This window comes from Poromitra crassiceps, assembly GCF_964638095.1.
Source record: "Poromitra crassiceps genome assembly, chromosome: 7".
NCBI lineage: Eukaryota > Metazoa > Chordata > Actinopteri > Beryciformes > Melamphaidae > Poromitra > Poromitra crassiceps.
This window is the reverse complement of record NC_139628.1, coordinates 49,019,984-49,038,609: the sequence shown is the minus strand read 5'-3', so window position 1 is coordinate 49,038,609 and position 18,626 is coordinate 49,019,984. Positions and strand designations below refer to the sequence as shown.

General features: G+C 44.4%; 1 protein-coding gene across 1 annotated transcript in view; it reads right to left on the bottom strand.

Annotated features, from left to right (window-relative positions):
• Window positions 1–18,626, bottom strand: part of adam19a (ADAM metallopeptidase domain 19a) — a gene marked incomplete at both ends in the record, with an annotated part of 148,134 nt that overhangs the window by 112,938 nt on the left and 16,570 nt on the right. The window contains one exon of the mRNA XM_083640268.1: window positions 3,012–3,091. Coding sequence (XP_083496394.1) covers window positions 3,012–3,091 — 80 coding nt within the window. The remainder of the gene's footprint in view (window positions 1–3,011; window positions 3,092–18,626) is intronic.

The window sequence follows — 18,626 nt, the reverse complement described above, 5'->3', positions numbered from 1 at the left end:
AGAGGTCGCCACACGCCTTCAATGATCACCGTCAAGTACACGCTGCTGACAAAGGCCTGACACCGTGCTACACTCTCAGAAGGTTCAGATCTGTGCAGTGACGGGAGCCCTCGGTCACTGACTGAGGGCTCCCGTGAGTTCGCTTGTCCTCAAATCGTCGTTGATCAAAGGTCTTTCGGAAAACTTTACTACAAGCGCAGCAGTTGTTGAACTTGGCTCTGGTCTTTAATGCATTCATGTGGAACGTGTTCACGCATAAATGCTAAATCCTTTCAGAAAACAAGTACACAGTGTCTGTACAAATGTTTCTACCAACAATGCAAAGATGCAAAGTTCTCTCTGAATACACAGGGGATTAAAGTTCTCTCTGAATACACAGGGGATTGTGGAAGTTGAGTGAAATTCAACAGATGAGAAGCTTCAGAATATAACTTTTACTCATTTCTACTGGAAGAGCCACTTTTCTGATTTTTGTATATCATTACAAAATCAGTAGTATTATGCAAATGAACAATGTTTAACTTCCATCTTGCCTGGCCCGAGAGTGTCCCATTCCTTCACAGAACCTCCTGGACCAAATGATGTCATAATGATGTAATTTGGAGCAGTTTTGGTATCACTATATCAGAGATGATCCATAATAGAGATACGTCACCCCAGGCTCCGCCAATTGTAAGAAGTGGTACTATCAAGTCTCCTAAATGGTCACATGGTCACCTCTCCCCTGAAGTGTTGTGAGAGGACTGTGCCTGGTGACGCGGGGTTTAGTGCTGACCTAGCAAGCTAACTTGAAGCAGAGATCGAGAGTTCCCAAACTCTCTTTGTTGTTGTTGTTGTTGTTGTTGTTTTTTACTGTTTTTATCCGGCAATCAACACCTTGCACAGGGGACTGCAGTTGAAAATTAGCTACCCAGCTAAAACTGGCACATTTGCAGCAATGTTGATTCATGTGCATTGTCCCTGTACAACTAAACTAATAAACTAAAAAACTAAACTAAACTCCACACAAAACGCATAAACTGCATGTACCAGATTTCAGCATCGGCCAGTGATCAAATTGGATGGATTCCTAGCTAAGTTGCGTAGGTGGAAAAAAGCAGATTTGGTGATGTTTTTAATGTGTTGATCGAGAAGTACTCCTGTTAGATTCCTGACTGTGGGTTTTTGGGAAATGAAACAGCCATCAAGGTTTATGGTTACTTACATTAATGAACTGGTGTTTATGTTTCGCTGCTCGACCAACTAGCAGCATCTCTGTTTTATTGGAATTGATACTTGGTTTTATTATACAGCCCAGGTCTTTTGACTGCCGGTGAATTAATTAGCAACTCACCTTCCTCGCTTTTCTCCTTCACTTTTCTAAAGAGCAGATAGTCTTTTATTTCATCGTCCTTCAAGAGAAGAAAGAAACTGTTGCACACTGTCCTGCCTTCTGCTGCGGAGACACACTGTCCTGCCTTCTGCTGCGGAGACACACTGTCCTGCCTTCTGCTGCGGAGACATTTTAATAGACGTTTCCATCATCAGACCATCACAAAGTATCATGGGCGGCATCGCCACATCTCCATATACACACACACATAAAGGAGGTGCCCCATCAAGCAATCATCCAATCAGAACAGAGGACATCCCATCGTCCTCCCACCTGTGTGTGTGTGTGTGTGTGTGTGTGTGTGTGTGTGTGTGTGTGTGTGTGTGTGTGTGTGTGTGTGTGTGTGTGTGTGTGTGTGTGTGTGTGTGTGTGTGTGTGTGTGTGTGTGTGTAGGATGAGGCCGGCTGGAAATGAGGACAGCTAAAAAGCCTCCATATGAGTAACCTCAGCACAGAGTCAAGCGGGCCCTCTGGACACACACACACACACACACACACACACACACACACACACACACACACACACACACACACACACATACACACACACACACACACACACACACACACACACACACACACACACACACACAGGAATAGACGTCCTTCACTCAGACTGTGACAAAGCGGGTTTCACTAAATGTATCTCGGAGCTAAGACCTCCTTTGCTATGAGGAACGCTTAAGACTTCCAATTACCACAGGAACCTTTTAGAGCTTAACTGTATTATAACTGTATTATAACTGCTGTGCAACTGTATTATAACTGTATTATAACTGCTGTGCAGTTAGGGAATTGTTTGATTGTGTACACAAGCCCAAAGATGCACTCCAGTGTAAGCATTTCACCAGAGGTGTATAGGGTCAGAGGTCAAATAAATTGCTGCTTTGAAAGGAAGAATTTGATTTACAAACATCACTGAAAACATTTCCATGCATACCTGTGTGGAATCATTCCAGAATTTTTCCTGCATAGATTTAAAAAAAAAATCATCAAAACTTCATCATAACATCAGAGGAGAAGTCTGATATCTGATGGTTGAAGAAAGGGCAAGATCACCGTCAAAAACCAAACCAATAGACAGAAGCAATGTTCTGCAGAAAACATGCTACAGCCGGCTACGCAGCTCACATACGCACGCCGGCTCAACTGCAGCTGAGCAATAGACCCTTCTCACGGGGGCCATTTTGTGTTGAAAAAGCAGTAAAAAAAAAAAACCCTCTTGAAACCCTCATTAGTGTTTTGCTTGCACCTGTGTTTACCCTGCCTTTTTGACACAAAATGGCCCCCGTGAGAAGGGTGCGCATGCCAGCAACCCCCTCTTTGATTATAGGTGTGAGATATAGATGGGGAGATAACAGGAGAGAGAGAGTGAACGCTATTACCAAGTACAGTAAATGCACTACATTCTCTCCTTGGGCTAACTTTGAAATCCTAACTTCAAAATCATCACACAATTGATTCATTTTGCTGGGGACTCCCCTGTGACCCCTCATCAAGCTGACGAGTATACAGGTCTCGCTGCCGTCTGCAAGGTACCAAGTGGAGGCTGACGTTGGGAGCGTGTTCCCCGCTTTAGAGTACAGAGTACAGGCCTGAGAGGGAGGTCACATGGAGGGGTGTGTGGGGGGGTATCTGACCTGCGAGGAGGGGCCGGCCTCCCTCTTGGTCCGGCCTGGAGACAGCCAGGTCACCGTCACTGTCCGTCCCCTTTGCTGCCCTGCACGGGACACAAGGCACGGGACAGGTTAAGGACATGCACATTCCAAGATCAGAGATGGGAAAAAGTACACACATTCTTAGAAGTATAGTTACTTGTGTAAAAAAAAGACTATGGTAAAAGTAGAAGTAGTGATTCAACTTGTTTACTCAAGTAAAAGTTAAAAAAAAAAGTACATGCAATGAAATGTAATAAAAGTAAAAAGTATTTCTACTGGCTGTTTCTGTGCAAAGCTAACTGTTTTGGTCCGTCGTGAATGAAAATGAAAGTAACTAGCCTGTTTTGAAAATGTAAGGCGTAGAACGTGCAGATATTTGTGTTACAGTACAATGTAGGTAGTAAAAGTAAAACGTCAGAAAAATACTCAGTCAGTAAACTTTAAACTTGTCAACTTATCATCAAGAGGTACAACCGGAACGTCCAAACACAGGCTTATAAATGCAGTGTGTTGTGTTCAGCGCATTATTTAATTACCATGGTAGTTACAGATAAAACGCAATTAATTAAATGTCTTTTATGCCGTTTAATTCCCTAATTAGTTGCCTCTCTGATTCGTACTCGAAGCAATTTCTGCTGCAATAATCAGGCATGACCTCATGCTGACGGAGTCTCTCTAGTGCCAACAGTTCAGGGGCTGAAACCTCAAGTCAATTACTGCCTTTTTCTCATACAGTACACAAATGACGATGGCCAAACAATCACCACTAGGGGGACCCCAGGAAGAAGAATAGTCCGAATAGTCAAGACTAATGGGGATCCATAATAAACAATAAACCAACCACCAGCACCACCAAACAATCAGCACCACACCAACCCAAATTGAAAAGAGCAAATTAAAAATCAAAACAAATATGCCAAGACTAAGAGACAAATGGTTCTGTCCTTGCCTTCCTCTCGGCAGGGCTGATTGCAGCAGACAATGTGGTTACGTAGAATAATGGCTTCCTTTTCAGCGAGCAAGGATCTCAACATGACTAGATTAGCTCAGATGAATCATGGGCCGACTCCAAATTGACAAAAACACTTCTCGGAGAAAGTCGAATTTAAATGGAGTGATTCATACGCGTCGGCGCGGGGCGGCTGTACATTCTATCACAGATAACGTCGTAACAACATCACCATCTTTCGCTTTGCCGGGGAAGGCAGTGAGTGAACTGAGCGCACTCGGGGAGTTTCAGGACTTTCATTCCAACTCCGGGGAACATTTAGCTGATATCATCTGTGAGACAGAACAAGGTGCTGCAATATAGGCTGGATGGAGCCTGATTGACTAATTAGAACTTAGTCTCAGGTTTAGGCTTGTCAGCACGATACTAGAATTTCTAACTTTGATAACAATACCCAGGAAAATATCCTAATATACTTGATACTACGGGGGAGGAAATTACAAATCACATCAAGAGGCATCAGAATAAAGGAAGACAGATGGCCGGACAGAAGCACGCTTCTCCATAATGTAGGCCCGATAAAACTAATTAAAAACTTTGACCTTACACAGCAGATTACCCCTGCTCTAGTCATCAGCCTATCACAAGACAGCCGAGTACACCTGCTCTAGTCATCAGCCTATCACAACACAGCAGAGTACAGCTGCTCTAGTCATCAGCCTATCAGAACACAGTAGATTACACCTGCTCTAGTCATCAGCCTATCACAACACAGCAGAGTACAGCTGCTCTAGTCATCTGCCTATCACAACACAGCAGATTACCCCTGCTCTAGTCATCAGCCTATCACAACACAGCAGATTACCCCCACTCTAGTCATCAGTTAATCACAACACACCAGATTACCCCTGCTCTAGTCATCAGCCTATCACAACACAGCAGAGTACAGCTGCTCTAGTCATCAGCCTATCAGAACACAGTAGATTACACCTGCTCTAGTCATCAGCCTATCACAACACAGCAGATTACCCCCACTCTAGTCACCAGCCTATCACAACACAGTAGATTACCCCTGCTCTAGTCATCAGCCTATCACAACACAGCATATTACCCCTGCTCAAGTCATCAGCCTATCACAACACAGCAGATTACCCCTGCTCTAGTCATCATCCTATCACAACACAGCAGATTACCCCTGCTCTAGTCATCAGCCTATCACAACACAGCAGATTACCCCTGCTCTAGTCATCAGCCTATCACAACAATTTTAGCTTGTTGAAGCAACAGATAGCCTCCCACTAATAGGGAGATGGAGGAAGGGATGATATGGATCTAAGTGTGGAGGGAGAGTGAATGCTCCTGCTCTGCCATTAGAACCATAGTCAGTCACCCACTGGTTTCTGACTGAATTGAAGCCTCGGATTTTGGATTGTCACCGTCGCCATCTTGTTGTTGTTGTTGGGTTTCTTTTTGCCAGAAATGATTGGTCCATGATCAGCGAGCTGCGTCGATCACTGGACAGGCGACCTGTCAATCACGCCCCGAAATATAATCTGCTTTATCATCTATTTACTCTAAATGGGAGCATAATGTACCAAATGAACATCATGATGTATTGAAGAAGACTTGAAAGTAGCGAGTGAGACCATAAACTCATTAGGAAAGTGTTTACTGAGGTCATAAATCAAGTGAGAAGTCATTTTCCCATTGGGTTCTTATACAATCAGACTTCTTTCTGCACCCATAGACTGTATAAACGGGTGAGTTATATAAAAATTCACCACCCGTAAAGCCAGAAATATCAGCACCTAGCAAAGTAATCATCAAGTGATTGCTATTGATCCATGAGCATATCAACTCCCTGCAGATATATTATGGTCATTTTGTGCGACACGCAGCGCAGTAAAAAATCATAGTTAAAGGATGATTGCGGTTATAGGTTTTGCCATCACGACGATTGATTGCGTTCAAAATTCCATCGCTTACTTTTCTGTTCTTGTATGCAGCTTCAGATCACATAAAGAGTGCTACTCTCTACTGACAAAAGCACTCTGCCAATTAAATTACACCCTTTCAGCAACAACACCCACACTGCCATGGGGCCTGCCTGCCTACATCGGGGCGGCTTTAGCTCAGGAGGTAGAGCGGGTCGGCCAATGACGCAAGGGTTGGCGGTTCGATCCCCGCTCCCTCCCAGCTGCTGTCGTTGTGTCCTTGGGCAAGACACTTAACCCTCCTTGCCTCGTATGATTGGTATGAATGTAGACATGAATGATGGTGGTCGGAGGGGCCGTTGAGCGCCGATGTGTGGCTGCCACGCCTTCGAACCACCAGTACGAACGAATAATGATTCTGTGAAGCGCTTTGAGCACTTGGAAAGGCGCTATATAAATCCAATCATTATTATTATTATTATTGCATCCACTTTTATGATTCTCCATTGCCTGAAACCTATTTACAAGTAGGAAATAAGGGATCTTTTTGCTGGCTCTGATACCTCCCAACTATATGCAATCGAAGGAATTGAGGAAGTGTGTCAACCCGAGTGGTAAACTAAACAATGTAGGGGATCCACAGATGTTGGCAGTCCAAGGTATTCAAAATAGGGATGTTCATTTTGAAAATTTTCCAAAATCGATAATCGGTGAAAATTAACGATCAATTATCGATCATCGATTTTATTAATACTTAGAAAATTTTCAATTTTTTCAATTTTTTTTTTACAAAATGAATGCCTATGGCAGAAAATACGAAAGACAACGTGTTCTCCTCAATGAACTCTTTATTTCAATGTGTCTCCTCTCCAACACTGCTGTCCCACTGCATGCCGGTGTGAATTTCCCATGTTTAAAACAGTTTTGTTGGCACAAAGGCCCGTGCCCAGCCAGAAAACTAGAGACTATATGAAGCTCCACCTCACGTTAGTCGGCTGTGCAATGGAGTGGGGCGAGGAGGAACGAATTCCACCCAAACCTAGTCCACAAAAAAAAAAAAAAAAAAAAAAAAAAAAAAATTAATGATTAAAAAATCGATCCAAATGCCACAGGATCGATTCCAATCCTTAACGATCGATTATCGATTTTCGATAATTGATGAACATCCCTAATTCAAAATATAAATTATCGGGGCGTCCCGGTGGATCACCTGGTAGAACGCGGACTAGGGCTGTGAATCTTCACTGGCCTCACGATTCGATTCGATTACGATTCATCTGTCAACGATTCGATTCGATTCGATTAAACGATGCATCACGATGCATCGCGATGCATCTTAAATCGATGCATCACTTTTTCCGCAATACATGATTTATTTTTTCTCACTTTCTTTTTTCTCACTGTGTGGCTACTTTTAAAATAAAAGTGCATTTGGAATTGCATTGTATTATGATCCATAATTAAAATAAACAACTGCATGTACTTACATTCTATTTTATTTGATAAAAAAAAAAAAAATTAATTAATAATCGATTTTTGATATTTGTTAATCGATGCAGAATCGTGCACGTCCGCATCGCGATGCATCTTATAATCGATTATTTTTGACACCCCTAACGCGGACCACAAAGTCTTTGTCCTTAAAGGAACACTCTGCCCATTTTCAACCAGCTTTGTATCATTAGAAGATCAGTAGTATATCAGAAAACTGTAAACTGTTTTGAAGTCTGTCATTTAATTTGACAGTTATTGAGTGTTAAAGTGTGGACCAGTGACATCACTGGTCCACACTAACTTAAATTAATAACTCATTAACTCAAATCAACTCTCAATAACTGTCAAACTAGATGAATGATGAATAGTTTGACAGTTATTGAGAGTTGATTTGAGTTAATGAGTTATTAATTTGAGTTAGTGTGGACCAGTGATGTCATTGGTCCACACTTTAACACTCAATAACTGTCAAATTAAATGACAGACTTCAAAACCGTTTACAGTTTTCTGATATACTACTGATGTTCTAATGATACAAAGCTGGTTGAAAATGGGCGGAGTGTTCCTTTAAGTACGCTCATTGTGCAATCTGCATAGCTAAATAAGCCCTTGTTCACACAGGACGCCGAACGTAAGTAGAGCTGAAGCTTGAAGCGGTTACAAGCTGAACTGACGCCTCACCGTTCACACAAGAAGCCTTCTCTTTTCCTCTCAGCGCCTCCTCGGCGCGCCTTGAACCCACCCGCAACTCCCATTGACTTCATGCATGGCAGCTTCAAGCTTCACGCTTGGAAAATAGGCGTGAATCCTGAACGATCGCTTGAGCAAGGTGTGAACGTGGCTTCGGCGCGGCTTCGGCGTGACGCGCGCGCGCGGGTGGTGTGAACGGCTTCGCCTGTTAACAAGGACGCCTAAATGAAACTTGTGGGTTCAGCGTAGGTTGAGCTTAGGTTGGGCGCTGGTTCGGCTAAGACCTCCACACACAGGCTCCGCAGTGGCTTTGTAAGCAGTGCAATCTGCTGCGCTCTGTGTGCTGCTAGATCAAAAACTCAGCCGAGAGGCAAATTTGACTTTTGAAATAGAATTGTGATAGCCTTGTTTCTTGGGGCCGCGGGGGATCAAACGCTGGGCTAAAGGTCACCAATTAATGGCTGATAAGACTGAAAGGAATCCATAAAATGTCAGCGGCGCTTCGCCTATAGCTGCTGGAGGCGGGAAAACATTTCCGTGACATTTGAGGCTTTCAGAATAGAGTTCAGGCCAAATAATGAGCGCAGCACGGCTGAACAGAACGGAGGCGGGCGACTACGGGTGGGAGAGAGAGAGAGAGAGAGAGAGAGACTGAGAGAGAGAGAGAGAGAGAGAGAGAGAGAAAGGGTGGGAGAGAGAGAGAGACAGAGAGAGAGAAAGAGAGAGAGAGAGAGAGAGAGAGAGAGACTGAGAGAGAGAGAGAGAGAGAGACTGAGAGAGAGAGAGAGAGAGAATCCATAGTACAACACATTGCGATATTTTGTGTGGCAATATATCATGCGTCACACTAATGCCAGAAGTATCGCCATATTTTATGATATAAATTGTCACGTGCAACATTGAAGACAGATTTTTATGACCGTTATGATGAGTGTTGGTCAGTCTGTCTGCTTGGCAATCCCATTTTGCTGCGATAGAAATGACTGAAGTGAGATGAACAGACTGGAAAGTGTATCTCATTAGATAAAACAGATGTTGACAAAGTGTTTTCCTTTGGGGACATCATTTGCAGTTGAAAGAAGGTAATAAATCGCAATATATCTGGGTTTTTTTTTTATCTCAATAATATTGTATCGTGACTTAAGTATCGTGATAATATCATATGGTGATAATATCGTATGGTGATAATATCGTATGGTGATACTGATAATATCGTATGGTGATAATATCGTCTCGTGACTTAAGTATCGTATCGTGGGGAGCTGCTGCTTTCTCCCTCTTCACGAGCATGTCTGACACACCGCGCTGCTGACCTGCAGCTCTCCTCTCCTCCACTCCAGCTAATGTTGAGCTGATAAAAAGCACAATAACGGCAAAGACGCGGCGGCGATCCCACGTTTTTCGGTACGAATAGGAGCGAGTTACTCAATTTGTCTCAGGCAGCAGATGTGTGGGGTTTTTTTTAGAAAAGGGCTCTATGTCCAGCGATACAGTTAGTCTGTGTTAGTTTTATACACAGTTGCTATTACACACTGCCCATAGGGAAACGCTTCAAACGAAAAACTGCAAAATAGGATTAAAAGCTGCCTTGCAAATTTCCTCAAAACTCTAACTGAGATTGAGTATGACAAATCACATGTTATCTGGCTGTGCACAGCGCAGGCCAAACTCCCTCACCCCTCACACTCTCTCACCCCTCACACTCCCTCACCCCTCACACTCCCTCACCCCTCACACTCCCTCACCCCTCACACTCCCTCACCCCTCACACTCCCTCACCCCTCACACTCCCTCACCTCTCACACTCCTTCACCCCTCACACTCCCTCACCCCTCACACTCCCTCACCCCTCACACTCCCTCACCCCTCACACTCCTTCACCCCTCACACTCCCTCACCCCTCACACTCCCTCACCCCTCACACTCCTTCACCCCTCACACTCCTTCACCCCTCACACTCCCTCACCCCTCACACTCCCTCACCCCTCACACTCCCTCACCCCTCACACTCCTTCACCCCTCACACTCCCTCACCCCTCACACTCCCTCACCCCTCACACTCCCTCACCCCTCACACTCCTTCACCCCTCACACTCCTTCACCCCTCACACTCCCTCACCCCTCACACTCCCTCACCCCTCACACTCCCTCACCCCTCACACTCCTTCACCCCTCACACTCCCTCACCCCTCACACTCCCTCACCCCTCACACTCCCTCACCCCTCACACTCCCTCACACTCCCTCACCCCTCACACTCCTTCACCCCTCACACTCCTTCACCCCTCACACTCCTTCACCCCGCACACTCCCCCACCCCTCACAGCTGTTGATACATTTTCACAGTCTGGTTTGGTATTAAGCTGTACATTAGGGACGCACCATATTGCATTTTTTGCAGATATTTTCTAGCTCTTTTGGCCGACTGCCGATACCGATACATGCGCACATTTTGTTCCATCTAATTTGAGAGAACATCAAGTCTCTCCTGTGGTGGAATCAACACATTATGATGCCTCCTCTTATGATGATGATGAATCAACACATTATGATGCCTCCTCTTATGGTGATGATGAATCAACACATTATGATGCCTCCTCTTATGATGATGATGGCCCACTGGCAGATGCAGACTGACATAAATACAATGTGTTTCAAAATGGACACATTCACTGGGCAAAATAAGAAAACAACTTCAACTTATCTTATGTTAACACGTTCACTGCCAATGACGAGTTGACTCGTCAAACACAATCCAACCGTTCACTGCCAACGACGAGTTGACTCGTCAATTTTTTTTTTTTTTTTTTTTTTGACGGTGCTACGTGGATCAATGTCCCCCACGTCTCCTATAAAAATATTGGAAGTATTGAATGTGTATAATCTATTTTACCGACCAACTAAGTGGCGACAGTGCTCTCCCGACAGAGAGAAAGCCAACCAAAAACAGCCGCGGGAGCAAGCAATTCTCAAGGAAATGGCTTGCCGATTTTACAGTCATCAGTCACCAGACTCGCCTGAGAGCGGCCGCGCCAGCAGCAGCACACAGAGAGCGGAGAGCGGTGCTGGCGTGGGGGATTGCAAATTTGCATAATATATTATGGGTGAAACACACTTTGAAACACCCGCAGAAAGGCCAGAATCGCACGCATTCCGAAAACCCAGAAACGAACGAGCCTCATTCTAATACTGTAGGCGAAAACGCTTTCACGCTGCTGCACACCGGCGCACAACGGTGTGGGGTTCCAAAAATAGACTGGGTGGGCAGCATAAAGCCTAGAATCGCACAAAGCTTCATCAAAGCTCTCAACCGAAAATCCAAGAAACGATTGAGTCCCATCCACAGTCCACACTCGCCACACTCGCCACACTCGCCGACGAGGGGCCGCCAGAGAGGGAGGCTGCTCACTGCTCAGACAGGCAGGAGAAACTGGCTTGTGACAAACGCCACCAGACACGCCCACGGAGGGAGGAGTTTAAAGGAGAGGGTGTTCAGAACTATATTGTTCAGATGTCTGATCTCTCACTGATGCCAAAAATAAATGGTTAAAGTGACTGTTCTGCCTGTTTGATTGAATTTCACAAAACTGCGATTATCTCAGCTTCCTGTCTCACACGCTGAAACCATGCTGTACTCAACGGCTAATATCTACATAACTACTAACTCTACAAACTAACTCTTTTAGACAGAGAAAGCACACATTCTATTAGTACTTTTGTGAACTTCGTGTTCACAAAGTCCAAGCAGAAAATTATCCTCGGCTCTTGTAAAATGAGCCAGAATCCTCAAAAAACGGCTTGGCAGAAGCTACCTACAGTAAAAAAAAAATGGCTGGCAGTGAATGTGTTAAACATGCCATATTTTTTATTTATGTAACATTTTCTTTCAAACAAAACCATAAGATTCATCCTACTTAAAGCAGCTTGGATTCTGCTCTCTCCCTGGGTTAGGGTTAGCCTCATTTGATCTCATATCAGAAGAAATGTTAGTTTCGGGTCGATGCTGATATTTCATTTGAAAGCCTTTATCGGCCGATAACGATGACGTGCCGATATCATTGTGCATCCCTACCGAACATTTTCAAATATTTTATTCGAAATACGGTGAAGTGAGTTTTTTTTCTCTATTTTTTGTGGGGGGGGTGGGGGAGGAAGGGGGAGCGGCACCCAGGAAACATGAACCTCTGTATTCAATATTCATTGAGTGCCAAAGTCAACAAATGACCCTTGGCCTCTGTGTGTACTGTACAGCGCCGCCCACTTCTCTCTGTGTGGAAAGAAATCAAGGCTTGGCTAATAGCTTCAGCAGAGGCATCAGGGGGTGGAGGGGGCGAGGTCCTCCATCACTTCGCTCCCCGGGATGATGGAACGCCCCAGACGAGAGGCTCTTCTTCAGGGCGGTTTATAAACACCGGGAGAGATGATGGACCGCCCCCAGACCAGAGGCTTCAGGGCGGTTAATAAACAGCGGGCGGATGCTACGCCCAACCACCGGCGTCCACAAATCACCGCTGTCCGTTGGTTCACTTCACCCCGGTTTGCCACACTTCCAGAGAGTGAGGTAGTCTCGCTGGCCAGACGATCTCCACACTTGGTTGTATGCTGTACCAGCGCAGGAGTCTGGCTCACCTCACGCTCATTCTGGTATAGCGGGAAAAAATGCTACATTGTCTTTACAACCCTCCAAGTACCAAGCAGGCCTGCTTTATTGCACAACCCAAATCGCCGTCAAAAGTTGCAATTTCTTTTCAGCATGAAGGTTGTTGTTGCTGTTTCACAGCAGCGGTGGCATGAGAGTGACACGCAGGGAGCGGAAGGGGATTTCCCTTCGCTCCGACTGAAATGGTCGGAGCCAATGGCAGAGCTTACAGTATCCATGCAGCCTGCTTCCACTGAGTCAGAGGCAGAGTCCATCTGGGCCCTTCTTGAACTAACTTATTTCTCTCTATTAAAAAAAAAAAAAAAAAAAACTGAACTAAACTTGTCCCACTGTTCCTTCAGAACTTGTAGTTGTCATAGACTGTGTTACATAGTTGATTGCTCTATTGCTGACAAAAATGTGTTATTGTAAGTCGCTTTGGATAAAAGCGTCTGCCAAATGACGTAATGTAATGTAATGTAATGCAGAGCTTACAGTATCCACGCAGCCTGCTTCCACTGAGGCAGAGGCAGACCGAATGCTCGATGCATGACTAAATGATCCCCGTGGACACAGATTACTTATTTTATTGATTTGTTTTGCAACTTGTGAAATAGGTCAAATCTGCCCTGGTTGTCAGGATTGTCTCAGGGAGAGCATCATCCAAGCCTGTAAGTAGGCTGAATCTTATAGTTTTTGTTTGAAAGAAAAGTTACATGAATAAATATATTTAAAAAAACAGCATGTTTTAAATAAGCTAAGTTGAAGCAGTTTTCTTATTTTGCTCAGTGAATGTGTCCGTTTTTATTTTTATTTACGTCTGCATTTGCCAGAGGGCCGTCACCATAGGATAATAATGTGTTAATTCCACTACAGGAGAGACTTGACGTTCTCTCAAATTAGGTGCAAAAAAGATTCCAATATCGTGCATCCTTAGTTTTCAATTAGAAAATGTGTGTGACATGGCTGCTGCTGGTTAAGCCCATCTTCTCCATTCTGCAGGAAGAATGAGGTGGTGGTGGATGGATGGATGGATGGATGGGAGAGGATAAGGAGAGAGGGGGAAAGGATAAGAGGGGCCACTCCTCCAGCCTAGATCCTAAACCCGTTCCCCTGTTTAGCAGAGAGCTCATTGGATAGACCGTCTTATCCGCTCGCTCAAAACACCAACCTGGGGCGTGCGTCCACAGCCACAGAGTGATAGCGCGCTCTGTAGTAAATTATCTTTTAAATGCTTCCTTTCCTGTCATGTTCCTCGGCCTCCTCTGTCTCCTCCTGGTCTCCTACTACGTTACGCTGTGTTAGTGCAGCAGGAGAGTTTTTACGTGTCGGAGAGAGCTGCACAATTAATCGAATATTAATCGTGATCCAGACTTTTCCTTCCCACAATCATAAAAACAAGATTTTTTTTTTAAATAAAACGTGCCACATTCCTTTTAGCGATGTTGCTCTGGTTTTGTCTGTAAATCCAGCGCACCCCTGTCCCTCACAGTGGTGCACTCCACCCCTCCTCCAAAACCCAAAGAGGTTCAATAAATGCATGATGTTTCCAAAGTCAAAGAGTAATCGTGTTAAATAATCGTGCTCTCCATATTGATCAAAAAATAATCGTGATTATCATTTCGACCATAATTGTGCAGCACTACCGCCGAGTCATTTTGTAAAGTTTCTCCATGACGTTATGACCTCTGCCAGCGCTCTAAGGCACAGGGAGATGGACAAACTCAGAGAGAGAGAGAGAGAGAGAGAGAGAGAGAGAGGAGCGCATCTTCCAAAAAAAAAACGCCCCCGGGGTCCAGAGAAAATCAATTTCTGTTTAAGAAGGTGTTATATTCCATGCAGTGAGTTTCTCAGCTCCTCCGGCATGAATTTGATAAGTTGGGTCGCTCCGCAAACTTAAAAACTCAGGATGGGAAAGTGTTCAGAGTTGAAGCTCAGCCTCTCCAAAGAACATCAGTAAGCCGGTTTGCTAGATTTAAAATCCACATTGGAAATGGACCCCCAGGCCTGTTGAACTATCTGTGGGAAAACGTTGATAAAAGTGGAGGGTTTATAACAGACATAACTGTCATGTACAGTACATATTGTACTGTAATTAGAGCCCGACCGATATATCGGCCCACCGATATTATCGGCCGATAACCGATATATCGGTATCGGCCGATATGTTGGCCAATATGCCGATATTTTTTTATTTTGTATTTTTTAGACAACTATTTTTTAGTCATAGACAACATGTTATGTATATTTGATCTTTTTTCTTAAAACAAGTTAGATTTGATATTTGTTATATTTGTGTTTTTGTATTTCTAGTTATTTATAATTATTAAATCCCCAGTTAAGTTTACTGTTTCATTGCATTGATGTCAATTTGGACAATAAAGTTGATTGACAAGCTGTAAAATATCCTGCCTACATTACATATCTTAAAGGAGAATTTCGGTTTATTTGAACCTGGAGCCATTTCCTGGCATTAATTCAGATTTGGCCACTCACCTAGCGATGTCTGCGGCGTTTCTGGGCATCCTAGCGTTGTTTTGAGATCAATATCGTCCAAGTCAGTCGTAAAATGGAGTTGATTTGGGGCCAAGTGGAAGCCTGTATTTCCTGCATCTAAATAGCTATTTTTCTTCCCGTTTTCGCCAAATATCGCCGTAATCTGATCAGTCTACATCCAGCAGAGTAATATTTCACCCCAGGCTGTTTCCTGGAGTGCACAGGGATCAAATTACCTCAAACGTGATCTAGGTCACCAAGTCTCGTGAAGTCCCGCGATACTTTCCTGTCGACTGGCCAAATACAGGCAGGACGCTTTGCGGTCGTGGTTTTAGCGTAACCTATGTGGGGTTTGGCATAACCTTCGTTATTTCGAATCCCACATAGGTTACGCCAAACCCCACATAGGTTATGCTAAAACCACGACCGCAAAGCGTCCTGCCTGTATTTGGCCAGTCGACAGGAAAGTATCGCGGGACTTCACGAGACTTGGTGACCTAGATCACGTTTGAGGTAATTTGATCCCTGTGCACTCCAGGAAACAGCCTGGGGTGAAATATTACTCTGCTGGATGTAGACTGATCAGATTACGGCGATATTTGGCGAAAACGGGAAGAAAAATAGCTATTTAGATGCAGGAAATACAGGCTTCCACTTGGCCCCAAATCAACTCCATTTTACGACTGACTTGGACGATATTGATCTCAAAACAACGCTAGGACGCCCAGAAACGCCGCAGACATCGCTAGGTGAGTGGCCAAATCTTAATTAATGCCAGGAAATGGCTCCAGGTTAAAAAAAAACGAAATTCTCCTTTAACACTTTCAGTGCCACGGCCCTTGGGCAAAAGGTTGCTTGCTGTGCCACATAGGCCGCAATGCATTTTAAAACAGTCATATAATTTTTTTAATAATTACTATGTAAACACTGAACACGCACAAATAACGATGAGACTCTCTTCTATCACCTGCAAAAAAAAGTTTATTGATCCCATTTTCCGTTCTTTAGTTATGAGCCGGAGAAGATAGCCTGATTGAACGAAAAACATACCTTTTTTTCTACGAGCTGAGATAATGAGCCTTTTGTGAAATTAAACATTTCAAGCACATCTCTGACTCTGAAGCGAATTTTCTGATGTCTGGGTCTGTCTGGGTGAAGTGTATGCTGCTCTGCTGCTCTCCGTGCTCCCCCCCCCCCCCCCCCCCCTCAACTGCACACGCCTCCTGGGTGTGTCTTATGTGTCTGGTGGCTCTCAGTCTCTGCTGAGTTTGCTGCGCACACACAGTGAATGGTGCGCGACATTCAGCTTTTGGGTTCCGCGTGTGTTTGTCACGGGCTGGCATGCTTCCAGTTCGGAATAATAATGCTGATTATGTGAATGTGCTGTTGCAGCGTACATGGAAGTGCTCAGTTGTGACAGCGGATGCTGCTGCTGGGGGCACAGCTGGCGTTGTGCTCGTTTATGGAGGCACGTCGATGCATACGGACGGATGCGATGCGATTTCCTCATTTTGCCCAGTGACTATTTCTGTGTGTTTGGCTCCTTTTTCTCTGATCAGGAGAGTGCTGTCGCCACCTAATGGGTTTGTAAAATAGGTTATCGACCTCCAATAGCTACAATATTGTTAGAGGCGACGTAAGAAGCTTAGATCGACACCCCCCCGTCAAAAAAACAATTTGGAGTTATGACGCCATTTGGCGTCGCTGGCACTGTACGGTAAATTTCTAATGACGCCATATGGCGTCGCTGGCACTGAACGTGTTAAGTCATGTCAAGTCATATCTTTGTCAAGTGTTTGATATTTGAGGGATCATTGCAAAAACATTGTGTAATATAATGTGTATATTTAATATAAGAATATCGGCCAATATATCGATATCGGAATTTTTTTACTCCCTAATATCGGTATCGGCATCGGCCTCAAAAATCCAGTATCGGTCGGGCTCTAACTGTAATACACTGTGGACTAGTGGGAGTCATTAAGGTAAGGAAGGGCCCAGCTGATGAGGGGGGATGTGGGACTGTCTATAATAAGTCGTGTCATTAAAGCATATGACATCTCTCCAATCTGTTATGGGGCTCAGGAGGTAGAGTGTGTTGTCCACTAATCCACTGGTTCTCAAAACCTTTTCACCTGAAGAACCCCGGCCTAAACTGACACAAATGACACCATGGACCCCCCATCTGATAGGATTTTAGCTGATGTTTTCTTACAGAAAGTGTATGAAACCCATGACCAAAATAGTTATATACGTTCTGTCATCATTGAGTTACTTATGGATGGAATTATAGTGAAAACAATTCCCCTTTTTGCCGGGGACGCCCTGGAAACCCCTCAAGGACTCCTGGGGTCCCTTTGATTTGAGTTAAGTTGTGGACCAGTGATGTCATTCATGCACAAATGACATCACTGGTCCACAACTTGACTCAAATCAACTCACAATAACTGTCAAAACTAAATGAATGCCTCCACATGCCTTTATAGTTTCATGACATGTGTGAGATATCATGTGCAAAATGAATCAGCATTGAAAATCCTTCCTTGCCTGACAACTTGTTTCTAGAATCAATAGATGCTTGCGGTTTGAAAAGCCAGCGATAGAAAAACAAAAAATTGAGAAGATGTTGTTTTCTTCTCTGGTTTGAAAATCAAGACACATCATCACCAAGGAAAACACATTTTGTCGGGGAAACATATTTTGGCACAACACCAAGGAACAGCTACCCAACAACACAGAGTGTTTAGATTAGACCAATATCATCGGTTTGTCCATATATGGCGCTGATAATCACCTTTGGTTTAAAATCACACCTGGCCCATGTTTGATTGATGACAAACATGCAGTGTTTTTTTGTTTTGATTTGTTTTTGCCCCACACGTAGGCTATACATTATTAAGCTTCCCTGGACTCAATACGCCACTGCAGGCGCGGACTGCAACATCGGGCGCTTCGGGCAGATATGCCCGGTGGCATGGCATGACATGGCTTGCAAATTTTTCTTTTTTTCTTTATAATATCGATACTTGGCGTCCAAATATCGATACAATATCATCAGGCAAAATATCGCGATACTATGGTGTATCGATTTTTTCCCCCACCCCTAGTTAGCAGCATGCTACAAGCGATTGGAGTGGAGCGTCGACAGCCCGCCTAGCTCCAGGAACCTCTCCGTTCTCTCTTTCCACCTGACCAACCAAACTGAACTCCCATCAAACCTGGCCTGAAGCGGCTGCTCCTCGGGGAGCCAAGGCTTGGGCTGAAAGGACAACTGAAGGAGACGTCTGGGTGAAGTCCTCCTAACCCATTCCAACACAGCTACCTCTAGCCGCTAAGAAACACTGCATATGTTATGTTTATTCACATTTTGCGGGTCGGATTAGAACCCACGTCGGC